General features: G+C 42.7%; 1 protein-coding gene across 5 annotated transcripts; it reads right to left on the minus strand.

Annotated features, from left to right (window-relative positions):
• Positions 1-290: 290 nt before the first annotated feature.
• Positions 291-27710, minus strand: phactr4b (phosphatase and actin regulator 4b). Of its 5 annotated transcripts, XM_010774028.1 has the most exons (15): positions 27594-27710; positions 22774-22884; positions 22047-22091; positions 14221-14391; positions 13673-13753; positions 12270-12779; positions 9355-9702; positions 5704-6217; positions 4581-4873; positions 4286-4484; positions 4055-4110; positions 3640-3701; positions 3417-3554; positions 3208-3284; positions 291-1831 (listed from the first exon to the last, which is right to left on the minus strand). In XM_010774028.1, exons 3-15 carry the CDS (start codon positions 22057-22059, stop codon positions 1816-1818), a joined length of 2478 nt encoding a protein of 825 aa, XP_010772330.1. In that variant the 5' UTR covers positions 22060-22091; positions 22774-22884; positions 27594-27710; the 3' UTR covers positions 291-1815. The 5 variants fall into 5 exon arrangements, with proteins under 5 accessions (XP_010772330.1, XP_010772327.1, XP_010772326.1 ...); XM_010774025.1 differs by lacking the exons at positions 22047-22091; positions 22774-22884; positions 27594-27710 and adding exons at positions 7620-7751; positions 18451-18644 and having other exon boundaries at positions 12270-12776; XM_010774024.1 differs by lacking the exons at positions 22047-22091; positions 22774-22884; positions 27594-27710 and adding exons at positions 7620-7751; positions 18451-18644.

Below are 27710 nucleotides of genomic sequence, written 5' to 3' on the forward strand. Positions count from 1 at the left end.
TGTTATTTTCCCGTCACTCTTTGAAAATAGAACTGCTTCAAACCATGAGGATGTATATCTTACAAATCAAATGCATTACAAGTTTCCTCGTCTAGACCTCTTAAGATGCATTATCTCTAGAATACATCCCAACAGAGACATTACTGTACCTTGGCACCAGGTGTCGCTGCAGCCTCGTGTTCTTATTTAGAGGTTTTATTTTCCCTATAAATCTCCACATGAACCCATCTTTAGGTAAGACAGGTCTGTGATTTAAGAGTCAGGTGCAGTCATTGACTAGAGATGTCAAGGATTTGTAAGGTTTTTAATTAGATCCAGATGTGACTATTTACAATCAAAAAGAAAACTGTCAGTCCGTACAATTCCACATTCAAATAAAAAGGAACTTCATTTACAGAAAAGGTATTCTTTCATATTCCCATTCTTGTAGCATTTAATCGTAAACTAATATTTTGTGCTTAAAAAAATAGCAACCTATATTACTTTTATATTTAAAATGTATTTTCAAATGAAAGGAAGACAAGATATACACAAGCATCGGTTAAACCTATCTCAACCTGTACACAGCATGAACAACCCTGTAAGCTACTGGCCAGACAACAACTTAAGATAAAACACTTCAGCAGTTTCAAAATGTTCCAGCCAAAATGACTCCCTGTTAACCGTTTATATATTTTCTGATTTGTTTTTGATAAATCCCTGATCTACACGCACAGTAACTTACATTACACTTCTAGTATAGACCATACTAGCATCACCTTATTCAAAATAGCTACAGAATGCATTGCATGTTTGACCTTTAAAGGGAAGTACAAAAACTCATAAAAAAGTATAAATGAAGAGAAAATATCCAGATCCAACAGCATTGGATTCTGTGTTGGCTCATGCAGTGAATTGCAGAAATCAGTGATATGAAAACCAGTTTTCTATAGTCCTTTAGGCATCGAGTAAGTTGGCACAGATAAAAACACCAACCAGCCTCCTGACCGGCACCTTGTACTATATTAACGCTTAAATGGCCACCTCACATCACAACCATAAATACAGGCAAGCCAAATAAACATAAAAAAAAGGCTCAAATAAAAGCGGTCACTACTCATGTGATCAAAGTTACAATATAAAATATCTTGTGTATTACAGAATATTTCGTAATAAGATCTTTCCAAGTTTCATTCTAAGGTATAACAATAGCAGTCTGTACACAATTTATATAAAACACACAATATCCCAGAGATGTCCAGTCCTATAACAGAATATCCCAGTCTTCGTCGCTGCAGCCGCTTCTCTCTCATCTATTATTACTGTGTGTTGTGTGTTATGAATAATCATCATCATCATCATCATCATGGTCGTTATTATTACTATTATTATTGTGTGTTATTACATTAACAAGATGAGTTAGCTTTTCCATATACAGTAAAGAAGAAGAAAAAGGCAACACAGAATGAGGCCGCGTTAAAGGTTGTAACTAGATCCAGTCCCTGAGGGGTACCACACAACAGCAGAGTCAGCCCTGTAGGTCCTCCGCCACTTCCCCTTTCATTGGCACGTGGTTCCCCCTGTTGTCCGGGATAAATACTGCATCTGGTCCCCAACCACCACCGCCACCACCTCAGTTCAGTCAAAGCAATGTAGTGGGAGGGCGATGGAGGGCAAGCAAGAAGCATTTCTTGTTTTGAGTCAGTTCTAGGCTTTCCCTGATAATCTGTACAGTAAATTCGGGAAATGTAAAAGGGCGATCTGTCTGCATAGGGAGCAGCTTCTGGCCACGCAGAGATCTTAAGTGCTTCATAATCCACAAAGAGGAGAAGGGGGCTAAGGCCGATGAAACCTAAACAAAACAAAGAGATTTCATAAGAAACAAACCTTTATATTTATAATACTTACTCAATATTTCCATGAAATTGAACACTGTTGTTAATATTGTTTATGATCATTATTTTTTATGATCAGCAATAGCCATTCCATGTATTTAGATTATGTCATCTATCTATAGAGTAATAATAATAATAATAATAATAATAATAATAATAATAATAATAATACATGGGACTTTTATAGCGCTTTTCATGAAACTCAAAGACGCTTTGACAGAGAATTAAGAAAAGACAACAAGAAAAAACTAAGAAATACAAAAAGAGATAAACAAAAAAGAAAATAGGGGTGGAGGGGGGCGGTCAGTGGTTGAATGCAGTGTTGAACAGGTGGGTTTTGAGTGATGTTTTGAATGCTGTGAGGGAGGAAGAATCTCTGATGGATTGGGGTAGTGAGTTCCAGAGGGTGGGTGCAGCAACGGAGAAGGCTCTGTCGCCCCAAGACTTGAGGTTGGTCCGAGTGGGGAGGGACAGGAGGTTGGCAGTGGCAGAGCGGAGGGAGCGAGTGGGAGAGTGTCTGTGGAGGAGGTCAGTCAGGTAGGATGGGGCCAGGTTATGGAGGGCTTTGTATGTCATCAGGAGGATCTTGTACTGAGTAGGTTTAATTGTTGGCGTCAGGATCTGCAAATCCTGTGCTGCATTTGATTTAACTTCCTATGCAGAAGGGATTTACATGATGGATGCAATCCAGGTTTAAATTAATGACTTTTTTTAAATTATCCTAATTATATCTGCCCCACTGTTTACTCTTCTGTGTTAACGCTGTATCAGAGCTGTATCCAGTTACTGCTAATGCAAAATCACTATTCAGGGACATTAAGTGTCTTGGTGACAAACAAAGTGGCTTTTACTGTGAAATAGTCACAGGAAACACAATGTTATTGTCACTGAGGAAAGTGCCGAGATCAATCATTCGTCTGGAGACCTTATACAGTCTATGGTCTCTAGACAACATGACAGAAATCATTTTTAGCATGGCAGGGAGTATGGGTCCAAGAAGAAAAAGGAGTTGCAGAAATCATCTGCCTTTTAGCAGGGTAACTCCATTTAATGTTGCCCTTTCATCTGACGAAAACGACTTGCCCTGTGTGAACTGTGGAATCAGATTGACTCTGTTCTCTTCACAGTATGAGCAATATGTGTGTTTTTGTGTAGACAGATACACCATTTGCTCTTCTGCTACACTTCTGACACAGTAGCTGCACACAGAGTATTTGCTGTAGTATTAAAGCCCACTCGCTGTTACCACGGTAACCACAGTTGTCGCCAAGTCAACCAGGACTGAAGTCGAAAAGGACTGTAATTGTCAAGATCGTTCTGATAAAAGGTATACCTCGTGTAGATCCTGCTCTCTTCATGCACCTCCATTTCAGTGCTCTTATAGTCGTTGAGCTCCTTCCTGATGGCCGCCTGGATGTCAGGAAAGAGGGAGTTGGCGTGAACAAAAGGAAAAATGCTAAACATTGTTCTTTGATGTTGATCACATGTAAAACACAGTCCACTGCTGAGAGATCAAGTGTTTGCTGGACACAGTAAACAGACCTTGTCAGCCGGAGTCAGCTTGGTCCACGGCTTTTCCGCTCTCCGATCATAATCATTGGCATCTGTGACTTCCACATATTCGTGGAAACGCAGGATTTTTCTTGCCTGTAGTTCTGCAACTGTGGGTCTTTCACTCAGCTATGAAAACACATGTCAGTTTAGTATCAAGCACTATAGATGGTTTGACTCTTGAACGTCTATCTTTTGTAGGGTTTCGCCTCACCTTCCTGGTCAGCCGCCGTTTGATCTCTCTAACCTCCGCTTGTCTGTCAGACCGATTTCTAGCTGGAAAAAGAGGGAAGGAAAACAGACAACAGAGCTTTATTTAGTTTCTGCATGAAAGCCTAACTTCATGTGCTACAAAGGTAAAGACAAATATTTTCTAAAATTAGACATCTCAAGCTCAATACGCATTTCAAACAGTCTTTTCAAGTGGATGTTGTTGCTTATACTGCATGTATAAAATGCTTATTTACATAAACAATTCATTCATGGACAAATCATCAGTCCAAATTGAGCTGTAATGATTGTTAAACCCCACAAAACTAAAGTCCAACAAACTTAAGAACAGCACACTCAAAACTGATGTTTGTAATGGATAAAAACAATTGAGAAGGAAAGAAAGCTTTGATACTAACGCTGAAGGATGTTTCTTTGCTCGAGCTCCTCAGCAGTGGGTCTCTGGCTTAGCCGCCTGAAATAGTAAAACAAGAGAAGGGACTATTTTTAAACAGTTTCATCACTTTGTCATTCAGGCAATAGGTAGGACAGAGATCTAAGAAATGATCTCTAGATTTCTTCACAAAATGCACATTCACTATTGTCAGTTTTAAGGGTACAATTGCAAGTTTGGTGCCGTCTGTCTTTACCGAGTGAGTGCAGAGCCGATCTGTGTGCGGATGGCATCCCACTGCTCCCTGCTCTGCCAGGTGAGGCCGGTCTGTCCTGGAGGCTGGTCCTCTCTATTGCTCCTGTCCTGGGCAAATCTGTCCCTCTCCGGGGCGCAGGGACGGTTGCTCAGCTTCAGAGCCAGGGTGTCCTTCCTCTTGACCCTGCTGGCCAGGGCGCCTGGAAGAACCAAGAAGAGGTGTGGTGAGGTGTGAACGACAAAGCTCTTGAAACAGTAAATAATATTTATATGTCATAAAACATCATTATGCTTACTAATTGGGGGTTCATCCTCCTCATCTTCATCTGAGTCTTCATCTTTGTAAAGCACAGGGCCATCTGAGTCGCTGTCCTCCCGACGCAGGCCATGCTCTCCTTCCTCTTCCTCATCCTCTTCCTCTTCGCTGCTGTTTCCCCCCGGGATGACGCAAACACCGGCGTCTCCGACAAAGCATCTGCGACTCCGTGGCTCTAGCTCTGGCTGTGGGATTTCCCCATCATACTCCTCCTCTTCCTCATCATCTTCCTCATCTTCTTCTTCTTCCTCATCTGAGTAGTCATCTTCAGATCTAATGTAAAGAGAAAATATAACAGATTTAAACATAAAGAATACGGATGAAGCATCTGTTTTGGGGTATTTTACTAATAAAAGCACTTAAACATGACTAACTGATTTGACCAATTCAAGATGTAGGTATCCAACCTGCAACACAATGAACTTTAGCTGTACCTTGAGAAGTCTTATCCCAACCTTATAGTTGTACTTGACTTTGCTATGATCAGGGAAGGGTTTTCTTTAGGATGCTTATTGTCTCATGCCTGGCTGGATCTCATGAAGGTAGAAGCCTTGAACTATTCTGCTCTCTTTTTCATGTCACCTAGTGAATTTACATTTGTGGGGGAAACTTCTGAAGCAATTGGAGTCAGGACTCAGAGGGACACGAGGAGAGCTGGAGCTTTGATGGCAAACACTGGCGGTATACTTGGAGCTTCGGCCGGAGAATTCACAAGACATGTCACGGGGCACGAGTTGACCACATGGTTGAGATGCCACAAGGAATTCTGAAGAAGCCTTCTGTAGCTCCAGGTTTTATCTAGTTCAGAGTGTAATAATCAACATTCTTCAATAGATAGACTAAACAGCTGAGGACACTGAATCACATGTGTTGTCGCTTATGTCTCGGGGTCATCTACACCCCGAGAAGGATGTGTTCCAGGTGTCCCACAACAATAACTATCTCTGACCGAGAGTTGCCCGGTCATAAACTTTTAACAACAACAAAATGCTAGGGCAGCCCCTCCTTAAGGGAGATAGCATGCTGCCCAAGGGGGGGTATCTGCGTCAGAGGGCAAAAGGTAAACATCTATGGAAATGATTCCCTGACACTGAGAAACTCACAGTTTTAGTGGTTGGATGCTGACGGGAAGGGGGCGCCCCGCCTGGTAGTCCGGAGGGGTGTCAAACAGCAGCGTGTGTGCGCGCTGTGACCCGTCAGGATGCGGCTGAGCCGGGCCGGGGCTGGACAGCGCCCGCTGGATCATGATGTGCAGCGGGACGGGAGCAGGGCGCTGAGGGGAGTCATTGGTGGGGCTGGGTGGGTCAAACAGCATGGGTATGGGCTGGGGCAGCGGGTGGGGGTAGGAGTGCTGATGGTGGAGGTGGTGGGAGTGTATCTGTTGGCGGGGAGGTGAAGGTGGTCTGTGTGTCGGAAGGGGAGGGGAGGCAGGAGGGGGAGGCAGCTGAAAGCCCATAGAGAGGCTGTGGTCCTCGATAGAAAGCGGGGAGGGGATGATGGGATGGTTTTGGTCCTCCGTGTTGCGCTTAGTGACGGGGGTGGTCCTCTTAGGAGGCATGGGGGGAGAGGGTTTGGCTGGCACAAGACTGGGACCTCCAGTGGCTTGGGTGAAGTCACCTGCACATAGACAAACAGTTAAAACATGAAGCCATAAAGCAAGACAGTTACAGCTAAGGCCTGAGAGTGAGAGCGGATCAAGGCCATTGAAGGCAAATAAACATAACTATAAAGAAGTATGAAGCTGGAGGAGGAGAAGGGGGTACGTTCTAAGATTATCAAATGTTTGAATATTGTCTGAGATGATTAATTTACAAGAAGCAATTTGAAAATTTGTTCATACATATCAGTATGTTGTTTTCCTCTGAATACGTCCAATTCTCTTCATGAACCAGAAGCTCATGAACATGTGGTGATTATATGTTTTTTTAAATTCTGTTTAGAAAAGGTTTTCTCCAGATTTCCCCCCCCAGTCCCAGCTCAGTGTTCATTGCTATGATAATAATAATACATTCTTCAATGGCCTTTATACAGCGCTAGATGTGAATGACTTGCTTGCAGGCCTCTTATTTTTCTATCCAGTTTGCTGCTGTCACATGAGAGCACATGCATCAGCTGTTCATGTTTGATGTACCCAACATGACAGAATACACATGAACAAATAAAAATACTGGGATTACATGTCTGACTGAGCATTATTGCGCACATACATACAGTGTTTGAGATCACATGACTGTGTCAACATGAATGCACGCACTGCCCCCAACACACCAGTGTGCAGCATGTGCCCCAGGTCACACAGACGATGAAGATACACACACAGCCTACATGCTCTTAACCTGCCACTTCGTTTTGTTTATGAGCATCTTGAAAGTGCAAAGCTCCTAAACAAAAAGCTGACGTACAAACGTCTATAATCATTAGCATGCACAGTTGAATATTTGCTATACAATTATTAAAACGCTGTAGATTAGCTTTGAAGCCACATCATTGTTAAAAGCCATAGCCGTGCTACTGAGATATAATAAGAGTTCAGTGGCACCAGACTTTAAACATGCGGTAGACTGGATTACATCTTCCTTTTGAAATTAAGTCAACCCCTTGTGTTAGAGCCCTTTAGCCCCTCCATTCATATCCATCCACCCATCCCGGTTGAGCAAGAGCTGAGTGGATTAGCACTTTAAAATTCACTTGACGCATTGAAGGCCTCAACCCGCTAAAGGCTCTCCCTCATTCACATGCCGAATAGGCGAGTAAAGCATTAACAACATTCAATCGCTCACTCACACAGAAGGTGGTTCACACAAAGCACCCAGCACTCATGATCAGCTCATTATGTGCATGCGGCTCTTACATACCACATCCAAAGAAAAGCAATCAAGGCCAGGTAAAAAGGCATTTTGGGGGGAGGGGGGTATGCTGGCAGCGAGAGAGGACGCGACACGATGAAGAACGCAGACTCTGGACGAGGCATTCCAAGCACGGCAGCCTGGCCACTGAGACCCCAGAGGGCATCCTTTACCTGAGCGCAGGCCTCCGGCCCGCCGGCACAGGTAGACGGGCAGCGACAGGTAGACATCGTAGTCGCACTCTCGCTTCCAGCAGGACCAGTAGAGAGGGAGCTGAGCGTTCTCTCCCCCCTGCAGGGCGGAGACTAACAGGGAGGAGACGGAGGCCTTCAGCGGGAGTCTTTCATTAGCTGCAATATGGTGGTACTGTATATGTTGCTGTATGGATAAAGTGCGCTGAAGGAGGGCCCTACATGATCATCAATCTATTGAAAAATAGCCCCATATTGTGGGAAACATGTTTTGTTTGTGTTCCTGCCAAAAAAGATCAAAAGGACGATACCACAGGTATGTCTAATGTTGGTTTAATAAGAAGCAAAACCTTAGCTTAGCTTAACTATGTTAATACAAATGACCTACCAGCTTTTATTAACACATAATTTCTAATCTCTTGCATGCATAAAAAAGTAAAACAACACGTTGTGCTTAGCCAAGTGTCTCCAGGATGTAGCTTTCCAAAATGTTAAGCAATTACTTTTAAAACATTATTTAGTTATGAATTTAAGTCAACTCCATTAAGATAAAGACTTCTGTTCTCTAAATTGGATTTCTTGTTGGCCTGCTCTATGTAGTCCAAAGCTGTTAAAGCTGAACATGTTTCCAAGCTACAACCAAACAGCCTCAAGAGACAACAAGCAACATGTTTCCCTTTGTGACAGGTCACATGACTAGCTGGTAAAATGACATACGAGAGAAACAGCGTATTATAACTAAAGAAAAAGCTACACACAGACTCATCTACAGGCATGACAACATGTGCCCGTCAGCTTAAGGGACCACAATTCATCAGATCTGCTGATAATAAGCTAAAAATGAATCACAGCAGACAGCCTTGCCCAAGTGGGAATTAATGCAAGATCCCAGATGAGACAAACCCACAGTAAACAACAACAACCAGCACACCGTGACCGCATCTGTGTGAGCAGCTTCCCACAGCCACTAGAGTCCGTTATCTTCGGAGTGTCAATTCTGGGGAGAAGTTGCAGCTAAAAGCAGTCCAGGCGTAATAACGAATTGGCAGGGGAAAAGCTCTTCAAGCTGCTCAGACAATCATTAACAGGACAGGAAGTGTGTGTGTAGCTAACTTCTTTAAAATAATCTCTTTGCCATCAGTTGTGCACTGGCTCATGAATGGATGAGAAATGTTTTCGCCAGTGGGAAAATGACATGCTTAGTGAGCAAATACTTTAGTGTTTATCATGTATACTTGACGGTTGATGTTTGGTTCATGGGATCATGTTGATACCCTCCATCTAGGCGTGGCTATCGTTGGATACAAGTGACAATACCAATACAACGTACTTTAATGATAGCACTACTAATGGAGTATTGCATTTGATGCCTTTTTTTAAATTATTTTTTTCTTATTATACTTTATGTGATTCCCATCATGTGAATACAAAAATTCCGCTTTGTAAAATACCATCACCACTGATGAATGATAACATATATTTATCTTCCCATGGAATACACGGCACACAACTTCACGGCACAACACCGCATTACAAGCCACTGTAGCTACTGCAGTAGGGGGCCAATCACGTCGCAAATGAATCAAAGGACACCTGAAAGACTGCATGCACATGTACATGGTAGAACTGGGTATGAAAAGGATAGAAAATAGACTCAATACTAGTTAGAACTGGGATATTTACTGATATTCATCATCTGCAATTGAGCAGAACTTACCCAGCATGGGGGCGTTTCCCCTGTTCACAGGCTTGGGAGGGGGCAGAGGGGGCTGCTTGGTGCCATGAGAGGTGGAGGTCAGGGTTCCACCTGAGGACTGCTGAGTGGACGTCCCTGCAGAGGAGATGGACCGGACAGGTTTGGGCGCCACGGGCGAGTGAGAGCAGTACTGGCCCGCGGGGTGGTTGGATGGGGTGCGGGGTGAACCCTTGCCTCCAGGTTCGGGGGCGGAGGTCATCAGCCATTTTGGAGGCATGACAGAGTGTTTAGGTGGCAGAGGTTCACGCAGGGTGTTCTGCAGGGCGTCCCGCAGGGCTTCGGGGTCGGGGACAAAATGGCTGTCTGACTCTGAAAACACAACAAAAAATAGGTCATTCACTACAATAGTATTCTGGGGAAATTTGGACAAAAGTGGCAGTAACATTTTAACATCTGTATCCAGCTTTAGTACACACACTATTCCACATCGTAAGGCAAGGTACGTTTATTGATATAGCACATTTCAGACGCAGAGGCAATTCAAAATGCTTTACATGATCATTAAGACATGACAGTAGAACAGAGAGGAACACAATAAATAAACATAATGGAATAACAGTTTCATAAAAACAATGCATTAATGAGATACAAAATAGTTTAAAAACGACATTGTAAATACTAAAAACAAGTTAAAAGGCTTCTGGGTAAGTAGCTGCAAAAAGTAGTGTTTTTAGCCTCGACTTAAAAGAACTCAGCGTGGGTGAAGACCTCAGGTTTTCTGGAAGTTTGTTCCATTTGTGGGGAGCATAAAAACTAAAAGCAGCTTCGGCGTGTTTGGTCTCTAAGCCCTCCCCCGATGATCTCAGAGCTCTGGGGGGCTCGTAACAGGGCAACATGTCAGACATATATTGGGGCCCAAACCATTTAATGCTTTATAAGTTAACAATACCATTTTAAAATCAATTATGTAAGCTACTGTTAGCCAGTGCAGAGACCTGAGTACTGGGGTGATGTGTTCTACTCTTTTTGTTTTGGTCAGGACTCTGGCAGCGTCGTTCTTGATTAGTTGTAGTTTTCTAACCGATTTTTGACAGACACCTGTAAATACACTATTACAGTAATCATGGTAGGCATTTCAATGTCATTATGAAATATTTCTCTTCATGTTTCAGTTCCGGATTGAGCAACAAGCTAATTATTTTGCTGCTTCAACACTCAGAAGCGCTCCCTGTGATAGCACTTGTTTGAGAATTGCATTATCTAGGGATCAGCGGCGAAGATAAACAGAGTGGGCGACTGCAATTAGCACCAAAACCCCCCCCCACACTGCTGATGCTGCTCCCACCCCATTCCTCAAAGCCAACAGATCTGAAGTGCAGGGTTATTTATTTACAGAATAGCCTTTATCACTGTGACATCACATCACCAAAGAGGAAATAATACCGAAGAGAGGAAGTGAACATGAAGAACAGAGGAATAGAGAGAGAGAAAAATGAGGACAGAAAGAAGGAGATGTGATAAAGATAGAAAGAGAGTGGGAGAGAGAAAAGCAGCATCAGAGAGAAAAAAGGAAAACACAAGGTGAGAGAGAAGAGAGACAAGCAGGGACACATGAAGGAAAGTGGGAGAAAATATCTGTTCACCTTCATATCTGAAAAATAACTCTCTTTTCTAATAGTAATTCTGTATTGGCGTTTTCAATATGATGCATTATGTTATATTATGTTGCAACCAATGTTCCACATGTGGATAATTAAGGTTTCTTCAACTTATCAACGTACTTCTGAACACAGGTACAGAAGCGACTCATGTGTCAGATAAATGATAACTGGATCAAAAAGCACTGTTATTTCTCAAAGTTTAGTGTTTTAGTCAAATCAATTAGCTATGGCTCTTCCCCAATTATCACAGGGCTGACAGTGTTAGCGTTAAAGGCCAATAATGTGTAAAGTGATGGTGCCACATTAATTAGGAGAGGAGAGGAAAGGACGAGCTATTCCCTCATGTTCTTGAATAGGAAGCGTAGCTGGGGCAGGGCCCCTGGGAGCCGACAGGAGCCTGTCTATATCTGGCAGGACAGCACATAAGCAGGAGAGTGACAGTATGAGTGAGTGGACTGATGAATCACCTACTATCATTAAGGATGTGTGAAAGAGGTCAAATTGTAGAACACCTTATCTTTGACTTTACAGTGAGGATTATTTAAAGGTCTCCTATCATGCAAAATGCACTTCTTTTATGTCTCTTATACATAAATATGTGTCCCCGGTGTGTCAGGGAACTCACAAAGTGTTGGAAAATAAAACCCTCTCTTTTCCTCCGTACCCAAATCTATAAAAACGGGGGTACAACGGAGCTGATCCAGATTTCCTGCCGATATGACGTAATATCGGAAATGTGGGCACATTGCCCGACATGTTTCGGAAGTAATATGGTCTTTGTTTACATTAGCCAGATTCGCTAACACTCAGAGCTAACGCTGTAGGAGAGAGTATGTGTAAAGAAGCAGGAGATAAAAAAGGTACTCACCTTGTGGTAAACCCGCAAGAGAAAAAGCATTTGAGCTCCATACTGTTTCAGAAATAATCCTTGATGTGGTTTTGAACATGATATGGCATTTAATCACGGCAGCATTTAGCTGAGTATCTGGGTAGAATTCTCCTGCATGAACAGCCATAAGCTCCCCCCTCTTTTTTTTTTAAAGCTTCGGACCAAGAATCAGCATTTCTCTAACAGGGCTGAAATAGAGCGGTATGAGGTATGGCTAGAATGGGTAATCTGTTTGGGATTTTGAGCATAACACTTCATAGACATGTTTTTTATATATTTGTATTATCTGAGAACTATAATATATGCCTACAAATTGGACAATAGGAGACCTTTAAGATGGACTTCATGATAACAAATTGTACCCAAAAATACTGGAAATGCCTCACCTCTGCGGGCCCTTCCCTCCTCAGCAGACGCATGTCGGGGGAGGGTGGGCTTCCAGTCTGCATCAGCAGGCCGACTCCTCCGTCCATCCTCCGAGGGGGCCTTCTGCAGCCCGGGCCTCTTCTGGGCGTCCTCTGGGTGTAGTCTGCCTCCGCGCCGGCCCTCCTCCATCTGCCCTTGAATCTGTCCCTGCCAGACCATGTTGGGCTTCCACTCGCCCTCTACGTGTGGACGTGGCCCCGTTCCCCCCCCTCTGCGCACATCTTCATGCAGTCCCGTGCCCCTGGAGCCTGGAGCCCCCCGGCGCTCCCCGTCCGAGGGAGAGCGGACTTTGCGGTCGTCTGGCTGGGCGAGCCAGGCTGGGTTCATCCTAAAGTCTGACTCTGAGGGGGGTTTGCCCTGGCTGCATGGACTCCTGCCCCCTCCTCCTCCCCCTCCTCCTCCGACCCCCACACTAACAGGCAGCGTGTGGCCGTTCTTCACGTAGTGCTGCTTCAGGTTCGCTGTATCTGCTTCGGAAAAAAGTTGTTCAGAAGAACATATGTCTTGTGAAAATACAGCTATAAATGATTATTCTGGAAAGAAAACTAAAACAAAAAATGTTTATTTCATCTAAATTATTCAAATTGTTTAAACTGCCAAATGCTTTGTTTGATGTCATTGAACATTTTTGGGGTGTTCTCTCCCTCTTGAGCCTATAATAAAACAGAAGTATGATACGATAAGTCGATTAATCCATAAAATGATTAACATCAACTTCCTTTAGGTCATTTCCCCATCTAAAAATTCCAAATAAAATGTTAGTTCTGGCTTCTCAAATGTGAGGATTTCTGACTGCTCTCTGGTTTATTTACTTGTGAATTAACTACCTATTGGTTTACGATCGAGTTATTCAAAGTGGACACCTTGGGCCCTGACGTAATGTTATTGGACCCATTTTCTGATATTCTATAATAACTATAATAAGTAATACAAATACGAAAATAACTGATTATTTGGTAATTCAAATCGTTTTTAGTTTACAGCCCTGTTCAGCAGTAAAACAGGAAGGTGTGTGTAGACAGTGTGTTTGTTGGTGTGGTGAAGGAGCAGCTGTAGGTTTAATAAATGGGCTTCTGCAACAGCGGGGCCGGCATTACGCTTGCACACACCCCTCTCAAAGCAATTCTGCTGCAGGGCACAATGCGTTCCACTTTTCCTCAGCGCTGGAGAGTGGCATGCCATTTTAAACAGATATTACATTGAAAAACAGCAAGGTGAAAGTAAATTTGCCTTTATTTTGAATATGTCTTGGACACCTACTGGTTTGGAGGTCAGTGTTCCTTCCATTATGTACTGAACTCTGAGTGTACCGTGCTGTGTGGGTGTGATGTCAGATACAGCTGGATTACAAAAGCACTCTTACCATTGTCCGGGACCTCCTTCAGCACCCCCTGTTCTATAAGCTCCTGCCGCGTACGCCTTGTCGACATCTTTCTCTCCAGTTCTGCCGTCAAAAAACAGTTTTTACGTTACACACCAGGGCTGCACAATAAATCCTGTCAGCATTGCCATGCGTGTATAGTCCAATCCCAGAACGTGCAATGTCAAGAAAAGAAAAGAAACTCTTACACTTTATGGTAAAAGTGTTAGCTTTTTGATACATTTACCATGAATTATCTATGAGGGAAGTCTGGCAGCCCTATTTTCTTTTTGAGGAGAAAATAATGCAGTAAAATCAGTCAAATTTAAATCTGGCCTCATGTGCCAGAATTCAAAGATGTCGTTTACATTTCCTTTCACAACAGGATGTTTTGTTAGCAGCTTATTGTGTTATTGTAGCTGCACTGATCACATGACGAGAGCCAAAGCAACCTGTAACATTCAGGCAGCGGCACATGCATTGAGGCATTTAGATGAACACTGAATGTCACTGATACGACCGTTGATAAAGGACACAATGACGCCACAGACCTTCGGAGGTTTCCTTGAACTTGTCGCTGCTTTTCTTCTTCCGCCACTTCCACGGCTTGAAGATCTTGCCCAGGGTGGAGAACTTTCCCTTACGCTTTGGGGGAGGGGTGGTGTCCCCCGTGCTGTCCGTCTCTCCCACCATAGTGCTGTGGTGCTGCTCAGTTTCATCATCTGAAAGAAAAGCATATATAGAAGTGTTTTTATACGTTTTTTCATATATTTGTGGGCCACCAGGGCCTTTATTGAAGAGACAGAGGGGATGACACACCGATGGGCAGGCAGCTTTACCAGGTGAGACATAGGGCGGCCCTAAGTCTAACTTGTGTAACCACATTTGTTGTACCCTAAAACAAGATGCAGGAAAATATGTGGAAAATAAGAGTAAAGATCCAGCAGCAGTCACAATACTCTGAGAGGAATTGAGCTCATCTCCTGCCGTGCTCATAATGGCTGTTATTATCTTTAGCTGTCAGTTCTCGGGGACTGCGTGTGCTTTGGCAGGGTGATGCTGAGAGCTCATAGACTCCTCCACATATCCACAGTTAACGGGAGAGGTCTGACGCTGGCGTTCAGCCAAGATCTCTCACTGTCAAGTGCTCGCATTCCTTGGCTGAACTGAGACTAGTGCCTTATCAGCCTTTCAGCCCTCAGTGCCTCTGTAGTGGAGAGAGACTCACACATGGAAGCCGTACAGTAGCAGAATGTAGTAGCAGCCATGATCTACGCATGCAGCTCGCTGTCAAGAAGAGTAACGTGAAGAAGAACGCTGATTAGGAAATGCCATTAAGGCTTAGGATACTCCATTTAATGGCATTGTGCCGTCGTGGTTACATATTGTGATTGACAGGCACACTGACAGGGTGCTGAGCTCACAGAGAGTTTAACACGTTAGCTCTTCCAAGGCTGCAGCTGCTGCACTCAGCAGACATAATATTTACCAGTGGAGAGAGAATGGGGTCTAATTTAAAACATCCAGTCTCAGGCACACACAGGATGTCCCCTCCTGGATGTCTGATTCCCACAGCGCTGTGCTCTCAAATAACACCTACAATACCTATGTGGCATTATTAGCCCTCTAATAAAGAATGTAGAAACATCAATAATATCATTTCTGGAAAGAAACTGCATTTGAAACACACAGCAGGCGCGGCGTTGTTAGCTACAGACAAGCTTTCCTGAAGCTGGCAGGGTTTCAGTATCTTGCTAAGGGACATTTTAGCATTGTGGACAGTTGCTGACACAGGATTCAAACCCATTTTTGCAGCTGAAGGACAGAGTCTTTAACCGCTGCTGCACAAGGCTACCTCAATGCTGCTGGCGGGGTAACATTTGAACCGAATGCTTACAGTGTTTAAAAGTAGGACATCTGTATTAGGGCTGCACGATATTGAAAAAAACTGACATTGCGATATTCTTTTTGCGATACATATTGCGTTTTTTTTAACTATATTTAACCGGATGAAGGATTTTAGTCACGGACGTATGGATCTTAACTGGTTGACTCATCATACCTTAAGTCATGATCTAACATGTCATGATAATGCAGGTTGCTTACTCTCAAATAAGGGGGTTCATCTGTGAATGAAGAAGAGTGGTGTCTAGAAGGGATCCAAGAGATTAAACGTATTATATTAAACTATAGGAAGCTTCATTATCACATTAGGGAATTAACATACGTGACCAAATAGGTAATTTAACTTTTTATTCCACAATTAAAACCTTTTTTGTGCAAATAGCAGCAAAGTAGTGGACATCTTTTAAACAACATTATAAAAATAAAAGTAAGAACAGCTATACACCAGCTCCTTTATGCCGTTTTGAACCTTTCTCTATGGTGTAACACCGGCAAAGGCATCTTAAATAGTTGTTTGCTGTGCATGCAGACTCAGAGCCTGCATGTCACTCCACTTAAGTACCCCTGACATGAGAGCAAGTTTTCCTTTTGTAGCAAGCAGCAAAATAATTGTAATATGACATGTTTGAGTAATTTACCTACTTAATATCGAACGCCCTAAAAAATAAATAAATAAAAATCGCACGTCCCTGCGATGGGAATATCGTGCATGCGCATATCGCGGTTATCGCCATGACACGGTATATCGTTCAGCCCTAATTTGTATAAACGAAAAAACCGATTAAAATATAAACCGTTTGAATTGATGGACCAATTTAAACATGAGGCTTTGTTGTAATGTCCTGGAGATACTTTTTTGACAAGCCCAAAAAATAAAAGATACTAGTCTACCTGGAAGAGGGGTGTTAGGTGTCCAGCTTCCATGGTGGAGGGACTTTAAACAGCATGCCATGAGGAAGCATGAAAATCAGCTGTCCTATATATGTCCCAACAGAAAATACAAGACGGACAAGTTCCAGAGAGCTGTTCGAAACCACAGCGGGGAGGCTCCCGGTTCAATAGATATGTCCACACCATGGAAGGAAATCCAGCTTATCTTGGCGAGATAGAAATCTGAGAATTCAGACCAGCTGCCATAACATCCAGATTAAGCATTGCTTAAGGCCGCCTGTGATCCAGAACTGAGGTTCTCACACAGCAGACTGCCCCGTCACAGGAGCCTCTGACACAGTGGCTCAGCTGAAGCCAGTGAAGCAAGATAAGAGCTGCACACTCCACGGGGCGCTGCAGAGACCACGATTACAGAGAACTCAGCACATGCAGCAGCCATCTATTTGACGAAGATGAACGACCATGTTCTTAGGTTTGTACATTAAACATGGACGTCCGATTATAGAGTGTCAATCCACCAACACAAAGAGAAAAAAGTAAAAAAGTGCAGTACGTCCGATTCAATTATCACACCCAAGACAGCTGTGGATCCACTCGAAATTATTCCTCACAGATACAGAGAGAGAAAACTCTTCCTTACATGTCATTGTTTCAGCTGTAGTGAGAAGTGGTCTGGTGGCACTACAGCTGTGTATGGGAGTGGGAGGAAAGGGTCAAAAAGAGCCAAAAAAAGGGAGAACGAGTACAGGAGTTATGGGAAAAGGGGGGTGGGGGGGAGACAGCCTGGAAACACAGGGAGGAAATGGCACTCCACCCTGACTCTGTGACCGAGAACAAAGACAACCTATTTCCCCTCAAACTCAATGACAAAACCAACTAAACTGCTCATAAACACAGTGCTGCTTCAAAGTAAATACAAATAATATTTTTGAACATCTCAATATCGTGAACATATTACATCCAACAATCTGGGTTTTAGTGGTCCTGCTCTGTAATCAGCAGCTCTGCCAAGATAAGGCATACCGGTCAGGAAGCATGGGGGTGTGTGACACTGTGTGTGTGTGTCCCTCTGACGCACCCCCATCCTGAAGCCACACCTACCACTCAGACATCTCCCAGAGTTCACTCTAACCTCATGATTCGATGAGTCATGTCGGGCCTGGTCAGGTGAGCATGTGGTTAAGGAGACTGTTGTTATAAAGGAGCCAGCCTTCAGCCAAAGCTGCTGGCCAAGCCTTCCTGATCACTCACATTAGAAGCACAGGGTTGGGAAATACCTCCAACTTCATAATAAGCCTTACTCTTGCCAAACCAGATTATGAATTGCAATCTGTTTAATTGACACCACACAAAGGGGCTGTGATCACTGGGCTGGAATCTTTTTTAGACTAAAATCATTCAACCATTTAAAATAGCTGAGTAGGAGCAGGTCAAAAGAATAGCCTTTGAGGTGTGAGGGAAAGAAATGTAAGACAATAGTTTAATCTGTCATATTAAATCACCACTTTCTACTTTGTCAAACCCAAGGTCAAGATCTATAATGAAAGATTTGTGTGGGCTTCGGGTCTACACACTTTGTAATATTAAAAACTGTACTAATTGAAAAGAAAAAATAGGAATGAATCCAAAGTTATGCAAAATCTTAAAGTCAGCCACAAGCTCTATTTACACAAATCCATAAATAAATTAAATGTATTTATTAATATTTAATCTTACTGATAAAATACAATCTCTAGTTCACTGTAACGAGTGCGCAACACACAAGTGTAAAAACACAGCTGAGATTCATCCACGTGATCCCTATGGTTTAACATTCCTAGTGGTTGGTGAAGGTGGGGGCAAATTTGATTACATAATCCCCACCGCTTATCTCTCCTCTTTGCTTTAACTCATTGAAAAAGCACACAACTCCTTTCAAACCATGCATGTAACTGCTACGCAACTGCGAAAAGTAGTTGAGTGCATGAGTGAGTCAGTAAACTCACCACCATTGTTGTGTTGTTGTGGGTCCTGAGCTGGGTTCTCCACTCGAAGGCTCTGTCCCATGATCCAGCCCCAGAGGGGCCTCTACCTGTCCTGCACCCAGGGACTAACACGCTACACTGGACAGCTGCACCTGCCTAACTCCTTCACAAACTCCCCAGGTCTCCTCTACAAGTATGTTCTTCTTCTCTGGGTTACTCTCGACTATTTGTCCTCTACGCCTTTCAGTTCAGTCCTCCCCCTTGTCTTCCCTCCCGCAATCTCCTTAAGACCTTCCCTCCCTCCAGGAGTTGGACTCCCTCTCCCCCTCGCTCACTGACCCTCCCTCCTTGGCTCGTTTCACAGGTCAGCATTCATTGAAAGATGCCTGCCATTCCTGAGAGAAAGCATGTTATGTTTTCAATTTAATGTGTGTGCTGTGGTATGTGGTGCAATGTTTGTATACAATAATGCATGTCCATTGTGGTGCAACGAGTCTCCAGAGAGCAAGGATTTTTAACACTGATGAAAAAACTAGAGTTTAAATCAAAACACACATTATGTGCCCTGAAAAACTATTATTTACCGCACACTGGCGTCAGTATTTTCTTATTTTTCTTGCCTTCTTAGCACTGAGATGACAAAGAGAACAAAAGTGAGGGTCTGTAAAAGCCATTCACACATTAGTAATGCATCCATCCATCCTAAAAAAATCCTCAATTCAGTCTCGATGTGAAGCATGGAGCTGAAGAAAAATGGGGCAATTTCAATCACAGCCCTGAATCAAGAGAAAGGTCACTTAAAATCTGAGACTTTTAGCGGGAGCTGTTTAAAGGTCAAAGGTGTCTGAGATGCTGCTCCCTCTCAACATTTCAACAACAGACTTGAATCCCAGCAGCCACTATGGCACTGAGCTCGTTAATAGCAGGAACGAAGGATCACAAGTCACTCTGACGAACAGGAAGACGCCGTGGTTTCTACATCCAGCATGCACGCTTATATTAAGCTACTACTACGGGCTCTTCATAACTAACAGAGGGTGTTTATCATGCCGCTCACCTCTCTTAATGCCTCCAGAGAGCATTTTATGCACATCTCCAAGTCTCTTATCACAGTTTTGCAGTCATTAGCAAGACTTTGAAACATGTTTGCCAAGGAGAGCTGGGGCTAGAATAGTGAGCAGAAATTAGAAAGAGACAGCCTTCTCTAAAGAACAAGAAGAGTGAGAGCACAGAATGGACCCCTGAAGTACTGCTTTGATTCCTTTTGAGATTTCTGTGTATTCAGAAAAGCTTGTCTGACTGCTCCTCAGAGGAATCCAGTGTCATTATGCCTAGATAGATCTGAGTTTCCTGAGTGATTGGCTTCATTTCGAGCCAGTCTAAAGATGGAGAGCGAGTATGTTCGGCTGCGTTCCTTTTTCTCTCCCTGTGCCCCAAATACAGCCTCCACACCGGGCCAGCTTCCAGAAAGAGCGGAGCCAATCCGCATGAGCCCAGAACCTGTTGGCCTGACCTGGATAACAGACTGGGCCAGGCCACTTCAGCAGGCGCTCAGACTGAGCAGGTAAACACACACACACACACACACACACACACACACACACACACACACACACACACACACACACACACACACACACACACACACACACACACACACACACACACACACACACACACACACACACACACACACACACACCCCCCTGTCCACCATGGGGAGGGTGTGGAACCTATGGATAGCACTCTGAAGCTGTGTCACTGTTGCAGGTCTCACTCATGATAGAAGAGGGTTCTTTTTAACGTCTTAACATATGCTTCTTATTTTTCCCATGAGGACGTGGTTTCAACAGCTTATCTGCATGGACATCAGTGTTTCCCCTAGGATGGAGTCATAGCAGCGGTGCTAAGGCACGTGGGCCTAGCATAATGTGAGCGCGGGGCACGTGGAATTTTTTAGTGTGTGCACGTGCGAAGTGCGCCCCGCCAATTTCTTTCTATGTGTCAGCACAAGAAAGGCTCTTGAGGCCTAGTACCAGGGCCGGTTCTAGCCAATTTGCTGCCCTAGGCGAGATTTTAGGTGAAATTTTATATATAAAGAATAAAGGAAAAATCTCTACTAAAGACAAATACACCTTAAAAACAGAAATGTATTGACATAGGTGATATACGTCAAAATAGCTTCAAATGTATTCAGTATTGTATGAACATGTTTGAATTGGGGGGCGGACGTCACATCCTCTAGGGGGTTCGGGAAGATTTCTCCCCCGGGAAGATTTTAAAGTAAAATGCGTCAATCTGGTGCACTTTGAGCACACAATTACTAGAGACCTGATCTAGGGGGCACAACTCTAAAACGCCCATATGAAAAAGATCGGTTTACATTTTAATAATCAAATAAGTATATGAACATAACCAATAACCTACCACAGCCAATAACAAATAAATGTAACTTATTTTATTTTTGTTGTTCATTCATATCTTATTTTATCTTAACATTTATTTATTTATATATATACCTATTTTTGTATCCCTCCAACTTTAAACGATATTTTTGGTTAACTGTCCTATAGTATACATTGGAATGATTTCAAACCGGTTTTTTTATTTATCCTAATAATTATAAAGGAGTGCCTTGGAAATATGTGTTTACATAATTTGTGGTCAAAACGTTTGAGACCCACTGAGATAACTTAGACTAAAGTGAACTATCTAAACACTCAGAGTCCATTACCTCACTGAGCCTCTCAGTCTGACAGGAGAGCTCTCCTCCACCCTGGTTGTAGAAACATCTACTTCTTATGTCCGTTAGCACAGCTAGCACCAGATTCTAATAACAACGGTTCGTTCTCTCTCTCTCTCTCTCTCTCTCTCTCTCTCTCTCTCTCTCTCTCGCTCTCTCTCTCTCTCTCTCTCTCGCTCTCTCTCTCTCTCTCTCTCTCTCTCTCTCGCTGGCGCCCCCTAGCTGCGCCGCCGTTATTTGTATACAGGGGAAACACTGGACATTGCCTTTTATAAGCAAGTTAAAAAAGACTGGGATACAACACGTGTGAACAGGAAGCTATTTCTTAATGTTATATGCTGTTCATCCACATTATGGAAAGTACACTTTCTTGTCAAGAGCTAGATGAAATCATGAATACCACTCGCAGATTTTCAGTAAATTTGAAACTTTAAAAAAAAAAGGAACATAAATAAGATATTGTGTGTTAACTGAAGAGCTACAGGTGATGGTGGACCAAAGGCAATCAGTGCTCATAAATCAAGGTCAACACTTCCTTTTTTCTTTTCAGAGCATGTTAGACAACGCATATTCTCCAAGTCAAATACAAACCTCATAGAAATGTACCGAACCCTCTCCTATGCAACACACATAACATACAGACCTATGCTAACCACAGCAAACCCTTGAAAAGACAAACTTTGGGAGGGCGCAAATCTTAGGCCCTGAGATGGAGAAGATGTACGGCTGGAGTCCTGAGTGGCTCATAAAAAGTGAACAGAGCAGACAGACCCCATAAACACATAGGATGTACAGAGAGATGAGTGGATCTACAGATCTCCCCACAGCATTAACACTGCACTTAACAAGCCACAGCGAGAAACTTGGTACTCACCACGATTTTCCATTACAGAGTTTGAGGCACACCAATCAACGGTTCCTGAAAAACAACAGTTGGAGAGTCAGGATCAGATCGAGATGTAAGCTGAGACACTCGAGTTAAACAAGTTAAAACCGTGTAATGGTAAATCAGTTTTTTTACTATTAACCGTTTTATCTTCATCGACACAGCGTGCTTGGATCCATAAGTCTTCAATCATATCATTAACATTCCTTAAAAGCCATAATTAATCTTTTTAGTATAACATTATCTGAAGCATCTCATTTAAACTGATGTGGGAAAAATAAATCCCTGACCACTTTCAAGACAAATACAAAATCAAACCATGTTTAGTTACTTCAATTTAGCTGAACAAATCGCATATTAAATACAATCATATCATACATATCAATAATTCAATATATATATAAATGTTTTTAATAGATTATCAGCTCATAACATTTTTTTAAAAGTCTTAGCATAGCTGGCAGTCTGATACAATTAAATATGTTTAACATATATAATGTAAGTATATTATATAAAATTGTAGATAGTAAAATGTTGCATCTAAAGATTGTTATATGTTTTCATCACAACTTAGAAAACATCATCGAGCTTTAAATAGCAATCATTCAACTTAATAGCTGCATAAATGTATCCTTCTACAGAATTTGGACTATAAATATCCTTAGCATCATTAATAGTGCATTTATGAATAAAAAATAAAAAAGTATAGACATACATTATAGAAAGTCATGGGTGGGGGGTGGTGGAGGTCCTCAGCAGCAGTAGAGCAGTTTTTGTTCAGGTGTCCATCAGGCTTAAGATGGCAGCTTCACCCATCCTAACCCCTCTGATAAAAGAAAAACAAACACAATAAGATTATAGTTGTGATTAACAAAAAGCATAGGGAGTGAAGATGCCTGTATCATCGCAAAAAGAATACCAGCTTATAAATCTGAAAGTAAGACACAATTTACACGTGACAAAGTGTGACAATCATTTGAAATCTCATGTGGATAGAGCAGGATAGAAAAGTGTAAATAGATCTTAAAGCGTTACACGGGAAAGGCAAACCTTCCACATTACCTTGTATGGTGTATGGAGTCGGTACTAGGATAAGAGAAAACAACACATTTTCTTAAAAAGAGACATAATATTTAAACTTGACATGTTAAAAAGTGACTTAAATAAGTTAGGTAGATCTTGAAGTTGGATAAAAGTAGACTGGTTGTCTAAAAAAAGACAATGATGCTACTGTGGTTGTCAAACTGGATGACTGAAGTAGTGTGAATCTCCATCCATTACATCACACAGTCGTCAGTGTTAGGTCTCTGACCAGCTTCCTGGCATTCACACAGACTTTTGGTTTCCATCTGGGCATTGTTCAAATTATTCCCAGGTGGAAAAGTCAAAACGCTGTCATCGAAAAACACTCCAACAGTGGAATTAAACACTTATGTTGGCCGAGTGCACCACTTCGCAACCACAAAGTAATAACGGTTTTAAGTACCTGAAGTGGGCATTTTATGTATGGCAAAAAACACGTTGCTGTGGATTATTCTAGTTATTGACTGAGCTGGCAAATAAATATCAAATAGGGTTTATTCAATATAAAAGAAATGCATGGGCATATTGATGGAGCCCCGGGGCAGAGAGCAGCAGAGCGGGGGGGAAACAGAGTCAACTGTGATTTGACTCAGAGGGTAGAACCAGTTGATAACACCAGAGAGAAGAGAGAGAAGAGTTAAGAAGAGGGCTACAACCAAGGGATGGAGATTACTTTCGTAGCGACTTGTTTAGTCTATAAAATATTGAAAAATGTCCATCACAGTTAAGTAAACCCAAAGTGATGTCTAGGAATGTTTTGTTTTGTGTATCAATATTTAAAAGTTTGGTTACTGCATCTCTTCCATTTTCTGCATGACAAATTATTATAATAATTGATCTGTTCTCAAAGAAGTTTGGCAATTATTTTCCTGCCAATCAACTTCAAACAGCCGACTGAAGTTTTCAACATACAGTACGCTACATCTCTTTGACTGAAACGAAAACAAATCTCCATTCTCATAAAAGAAACTTAGCTAAAATTAGCAGACTTTACTTTCCTGCTAATTCTGGACCTGTTGCCCATTTGTTGAAAATGGAAATATCAGCTCTTGTCAGGTCAAAGACAGAAGGAAGGGAATGTTCCATAATGCTGTGCTAAAACTAGAGTTGTAAGGACTGGCCTATTAGACTGCAACCATTTTGTTAATTAAATTGTTTTTGGTTCAGGATTCCTAAATGAGGATCTGCTGCCTTTCTGTGTTTTACATCATTATAACTTTGATACGAGCTATTCTGAGGCATCACCTTGGGCTCTATGGAATTCTCATTTGCACTTGGGACTATTTAAAGGGTTTCAATGTAAAAAATAATCACTAGCTGCAACCTTAGACTTCGTAGCATCAGAACACACTGCACTGCCGGTTGACTTTTATTTGCAATAAAATAGCTGCTATACTACACAATCCACATCTTTTAGAGGAAATCTAGAATAAATAAATCACAGATATTTGCCTAGCATGACAAACCCGAAAAACAAAAGATACATATGACCCAAAGTCCAACCCTAAATGAGACCACGCATTCCTTCAGTTCTTCTCTCAACAAAACTGATGAATTTGCATGTAGGCAATTCTTCTGGCGGTACAATGGACCTACACATCTGCTTTATCTCTGAATTACTGATATAACCAAATTGGAGCCTACTTGACTGGTGGGCAAACAATATTTTCAACAAATAGAAATATAGGAGCAAAGGTTCAGGCCACAGGAGGCCTTTTCACAAGACTATTCATTTAATCAATGATCATGTTATTCATGATGATGAAGTAGAGCACCACACATGTGTAGCTGTGTAGAAACTCAGAAACCATTTCCTTTACCCATCATTTGCATTTCTGTTTTCCCGTATTCTTTCGTGTTCCTCTTCCAAGTCAATTTACTGACAGGGTCAAAGCTTCCCCATGAAAAGAAGAAGCCTGCGTAACGACATACATACGCCAAACAGGCCGGCCTACAACCACATAAATGGTCTTTAAAGTATCGTAGTGTTCGCAGTACAGCTGTCCAATCAGACCGGAGGATAAACCCCAAGAGGAGAATATAGTGTCCATGGTTGGTTGGAGATGCATTGGCCGGATGACTCAAAATAATCGAGCCGAGTTGTGAGCATTTCGCTCTATCCAGGGAAAGGGAAAATATCTTTGGTGTCTGAAAGTACGAGCGGATTTGAAGCACTGGGGGGGTAGAGCTGCAAAAACTGAGAATTTTCCACCATTTCAGCCACAGCCCCAGGTGTTATGTATGCATAAACACTCGCATGCATCGCTGCACGTTAGCTACCCCACAGAATATCCCCCCAAAAAGAATTGGCTTAAGCAGATATATTCCACAATTAAATATTGCTCTGTTTCACTTGCTGTTTCTGTCACAGGCCCAGAATGTGCCCATAAAAAAGGGATGTTGATGGCCTACTTCCCTTCTGAGTCGTTAACCCTCTCCCTGCCAAACACAGATCAATATGAAAGGTGATGAGTTCGTCCAAACTATGCAGGAACCTCAGTGTCTGCACTGTCATGAAAGAACACTTCTTGGGAGCCTTTGACAGCCGCCGCAAGTCACATCAAAGTCTTGGGCAATAAAATCGAAGAAGACAGTACGAACAAAAACACCCAATTGAAACGTAAGTCAAAAAGTGATTTCCCCCTCGTCCATCATCACCACTCATACTTTAATCTTGACTGCAACTCTATACAATCAGGAGACCTTATTACAAACCCACATCCTTTTCATGGAGGATACCAACTGGGAATTTGTCCTGTTCCCAGCTACCACAAACCCACACTCACTAGGATAGAAGCCGCCAATCAGGTATGTGAAAGTAGCCGTTTCAAACCCTCGAGATGTCCCGACCGTATAATGTTCTGTGGGGCGCACACACCCTCACTGGAGCACTCTTCTAGCGTTGATTCAATTACGATGGGAGCGGAAACGGCAGCAGCTGGCTGGCTGGGTTATGCCATCTTTAAATAGCAGTGTGCTTCCCACTGCAGGGCTCGGTTTTGGGCACAAAAATCCGACAAGTCCTTTGAGGGAAATCATTAACACAGACCTAAAAGAAAACAGACTTCCCAAAAAGTGACGTTCTCACAAAGAAGGTGAATATGAGTTAACAGCAGTATGTCTCGAGTCAGGTATGAGCCAAAGCGTACTTACAGGCCTGATCCTGAGAGGTATCAATGATAGATGTGTAGTTGAGAAAAAAGTGGATGCTGTTACGAAAGCAAAATCCAACCTGCAGTCTCTCTGCTTGGACCTTTCTACAGCGTGTATCCGAGCAACACAGTTTCAGCACCCCTCTCCGAAATGGATGGACAAGGGAGTGTGTTCCCAATCCGGGCCGGGTGAGCGTCACCACCAAGCCTGCCCCAGAAAAGTATCATTCACCACCACAGGGACTGATGGCCCACTTTTATCCTGTCTTTTTTTAACAAGTACAAAATGCTCCTTGCCTTTGCTAAACTTTTCTTTTCAGAGTCCCTACACCTGTGTGAAGTTTACATTACAGGGATGACTTTTCACCATGATGAAGGTTATGGATCACACACACACAACAAGTGTTTACATGGTATATGTTCGCTCACTTTACACTCAGTTTCTCCACCTTAAAGCCAGGCTTGCTGCTCTCTGCAGGGTGGGGGGGTGGAGCACAGACATTCAGCTGAGAGCTCCGGTGGAATCTCAGAACAGTCTCATCTGTGGTCTAACCGAATCAATCAAGCCCAGCTGACAGTTTAACCATCGGTGGTTGACTCTTAATGGCCCATTAAAGAGGGGAGGGGGGGGGGGCTTCAAATAGGAAGTGGAAAGAGCTGCAACACAAGCCATGGGGCAGCAATTCTTTCTCAGAAGAGAAAATTAACTTCAGGAGCTATTACGCCATGGCCAGATGAATCCGGAGTGTACTGAGAAGAGATGCAGAGGGAGAGGAGGCATCTGACGAGACTTTTAGCCATGGGTTAACATGGGACATGAGACAAATGTATCATTGGACATCATTGGAAAATAATTATAATAATAAGACAGCCAAACAATTATTATAGCCACATGCACACTTTATGCATGTTAGGAACAGATAAACTAAAGCAACTATCAATAGGTGTTCAGGAAAAAAAGTGTGTCAGCCTAGGTTGTCAATATATGAATAAATTACTGAATGTTCCTTAGGGCATCCATTATCTTACAATGTCCTTGAGGAAATCCAATCAATAATACAACGCATGACTTAAAAATGTAAATCTTTGCAAGGCTACCATCTCCAGAATTACTATTTATTATATCAGATCATGCAAGTGCACATATTATCTGTAAAGAAGACGAGTGTATCACGTCTTCCATCTTTGCCCGAGCGGTCCTAATTAGATTTAAATGGAGTGCTGATTTCTAATTGTATCGCCGAGATTAAACCCACAACAACTTCACTGCTGCATTTCCTGAGGCAAGGTGTTGAATTACCTGAGAGGTGGACGCGGTCTATGGCGTGAAAAGCATCAAATTAAAGCGCTGTTAGTCCTGGCAGAAGGAACACGGAGTATGTGTGAAGGCTTTCTACATCTACATCTCGCGCCAGTG

The sequence above is a fragment of the Notothenia coriiceps genome, unplaced genomic scaffold, assembly GCF_000735185.1.
Source record: "Notothenia coriiceps isolate Sejong01 unplaced genomic scaffold, NC01 NC01_scaffold00013360, whole genome shotgun sequence".
NCBI lineage: Eukaryota > Metazoa > Chordata > Actinopteri > Perciformes > Nototheniidae > Notothenia > Notothenia coriiceps.

Excerpts from the sequence above, each read along its gene's own strand:
- phactr4b (XM_010774024.1), bottom strand. The coding sequence starts at position 18,511 with ATGGGACAGAGCCTTCGAGTGGAGAACCCAGCTCAGGACCCACAACAA. Across the intron at positions 12,780-13,672 it reads GAAGGAGGTCCCGGACAATG|CAGATACAGCGAACCTGAAG; the intron begins GTAAGAGTGCTT and ends TTTTTTCCGAAG. Across the intron at positions 7,752-9,354 it reads GGGAAACGCCCCCATGCTGG|TCTCCGCCCTGCAGGGGGGA; the intron begins GTAAGTTCTGCT and ends CCTCCCTGTTAG.